At 44.3% G+C, this 2,886-nt stretch overlaps 1 protein-coding gene across 1 annotated transcript in view; it reads left to right on the forward strand.

Annotated features, from left to right (window-relative positions):
• The first annotated feature begins 1,014 nt into the window (after positions 1 to 1,014).
• Positions 1,015 to 2,886, forward strand: part of ttc12 (tetratricopeptide repeat domain 12) — a 51,842-nt gene continuing 49,970 nt past the window's right edge. Inside the window, exon 1 of the mRNA XM_023967283.2 lies at positions 1,015 to 1,198. Within this exon, the coding sequence (XP_023823051.1) occupies positions 1,144 to 1,198 (55 nt within the window). The 5' untranslated portion in view covers positions 1,015 to 1,143. The remainder of the gene's footprint in view (positions 1,199 to 2,886) is intronic.

Genomic DNA, 2,886 nt, shown 5'->3' on the forward strand with positions numbered 1-2,886 from the left:
ACGTAGTGTCCCCATGAGTAACAGAACACTGAGCCAATCACGGCGCAACTAGAGAATATTACCAACCCCTATACTCCATATTTTCCGCTGGCTGCCCCACAACTACAGAAAGCACTGAGCAAGGCTGAAACACCTACATTTTGGAGCTAACTTACTCAAAAAAGAGACCATGTTTGTATGCGGCTTTATTAACTCAATTATGATTATTATTATTCTTACATTTGTTGCAAACTGATATGTGACACGTATTAATGCCAAAATAACATGCAAAAATGAATGACGGGTCGCCACTGCAAATAAGTGGTGGTGATTGGGGATCAACAGGCCTTTATTCAGTGGTTGTTTTAATTTGCTGCTACTTTGGTTGCAACTCAGATTCAAAAGAATCCTTCCCAGCAGAATCAGGTTTAATTACTCACCTGGGGGGTACTATTCAGTAAATTGATAATCTGTCTTTCTAAAATATTGATTACTTTGCTGTGATGCATAATCCAGTTCCAGTAGTTATTATTCATTTAAAATTATAGAATGACCTAGTACCTTGGTGCATTTATGCTACATGATAAAAATGCATGCTTGCAATAGTACAATTCAGGGTACAATAGGTGGACATCACTCCATTTGAAGAAGTTTTAGTAAACTGTGCACATTTTCAATACCCCTGAAAATCCCATGGCGGCACTCTTGGTCTTTTTGTGTTCAGATRCTGCTGTAAGCGGTCCATTATGAACCGAAGAGTTGACTGAAATAAAGGTGAGCTTGTGCTCTTCAGCGGGGTGGCAGTGGCAAGCACTCACTGCTATATGACTGGAGCTGTTGTCACAGGCCTAATATACTGTATCAAGCCTTTATACATTTGTTTGTAGAAAATGTAGTTAAGGTGCTGCACGGGATATTGAACGCTTCGAAACCACACGCCCCTACTTAGAGCACGTGACCTTTAGAAATCCAATCCCCACTTGGAAGAAAAAAAGTTTGCCGTTACCATAGTTACAAGTACATTACACACTCAAATCAAGAGGAAGAGTAAAGTTTGTCATCTACAGCTATTGTAGCTACAGTAACTAGCTAAACAAATCAAATACCTTGTTTCCTTGGTATTGCATAATCTCCGTTTAGCAGATTACTAGTAAACAAATCAACATGACAAAAGAGTTCGAGGATTTTGAGAGTTTCTTGAAGAATGTTGATGAAATAAGTAAGTACTGTACCAGCACCACCACCAGTTATTAATCCACAGTAACGTTAGCTAGCTGACGTTAGGTAAGTGTGCGTTCGAGTTTGAAGCTAGCTAGAGTACTAGCTACTAGCAACTAACGTTAGCTGAGTGTGAAATTTGTTAGGGACAGATACAGTCAAGTCAGTTTAGCTGACTGTTCTGGTGAAAGACATAAGACCAATGTAGTTGGCTAACGTTAGCTCTAACTTTARAATACTGTATCTAACGTTAGCTAGCTAGCATCTAGGCTTTCGGGGCAGCCAGTAGCCTAATTTCTGGAAAGCAGTGGCGGCCAGTGCCGTTTATGATGCGGGAGGACGATTTTCTTTTCTATTACAGCATGTTGGATGACTGTCATTCACATTCCATGCACCCAGTTCAATGAAACATAGATTTAGGCTACTACATGATACTAGAATTTTCCCTATACCTATCATGAGGTTGCTACAACCTAGTTTATGAATGAACGTTTACAAYGTAGGTGCACACAGGTAGAGATAAACATTTTAGATGATAGACAGTGACACATGCAATACCCCCTTGCACACTCGTGTCTGCATCTAGCTTATCTAGGGTGTATTGGTCAAATTCAGGTATTTTTATGCCTGTTTCGTTTTCTTCTATTTAAGAAACGTTTTTCAACAGAATCCGTGGAATGAATACACCCCTGATCATGCATAAACACAGTTCACTTTCATAGCAGTCACGTTGTAGTCATTCTAGCCTCTATGCATCACTACTCTGGACGGTTCTGACTTAGAATATGTGGACAACTACAAATACCTAGTTGTCTGGTTAGACTGTAAACTCTCCTTCCAGACTCACAAGAGAGAGATCCTGCCGCCTTTGTGCAAAGGAGGATCAGGAGGAGCAACTGCCAGAACCCTGCAAAAATGACCTCCAGCAGGCCACAAAATGTGCATGTGTCTGCTCAAAACGGTCAGAACAGACTCCATGAGTGTGGTATGAGGGCCGACGTCCACAGGTGGGGGTTGTGCTTACAGCCCAACACCGTGCAGGACGTTTGGTATTTGCCAGAGAACACCAAGATTGGCAAATTCGCCAGTGCGCCCTGTGCTCTTCACAGATGAAAGCAGGTTCACACTGAGCACGTGACAGACGTGACAGAGTCTGGAGACGCCGTGGAGAACGTTCTGCTGCCTGCAACATCCTCCAGCATGACCGGTTTGGCGGTGGTCAGTCATGGTGTGGGTGGCATTTCTTTGGGGGCTGCACAGCCTCCACGTGCTCGCCAGAGGTAGCCTGACTGCCATTAGGTACCGATATGAGATCCTCAGACCCCTTGTGAGACCATATGCTGGTGCGGTTGGCCCTGGTTCCTCCTAATGCAGACAATGCTAGACCTCATGTGGCTGGAGTGGTCAGCAGTTCCTGCAAGAGGAAGGCAGGACTGGCCCGCCCGTTCCCAGACCTGAATCCAATTGAGCACATCTGGGACATCATGTCTCGCTCCATCCACCAACGCCACGTTGCACACAGACTGTCCAGGAGTTGGCGGATGCTTTAGTCCAGGCCTGGAGGAGATCCCTCAGGAGACCATCCGCCACCTCATCAGGAGCATGCCCAGGCTTTGTAAGGAGTCATACAGGCACGTGGAGGCCACACACACTACTGAGCCTCATTTTGACTTGTTTTAAAGGTACATA

Source organism: Salvelinus sp. IW2-2015, linkage group LG22 (assembly GCF_002910315.2).
Source record: "Salvelinus sp. IW2-2015 linkage group LG22, ASM291031v2, whole genome shotgun sequence".
Classification (NCBI taxonomy): Eukaryota; Metazoa; Chordata; class Actinopteri; order Salmoniformes; family Salmonidae; genus Salvelinus; species Salvelinus sp. IW2-2015.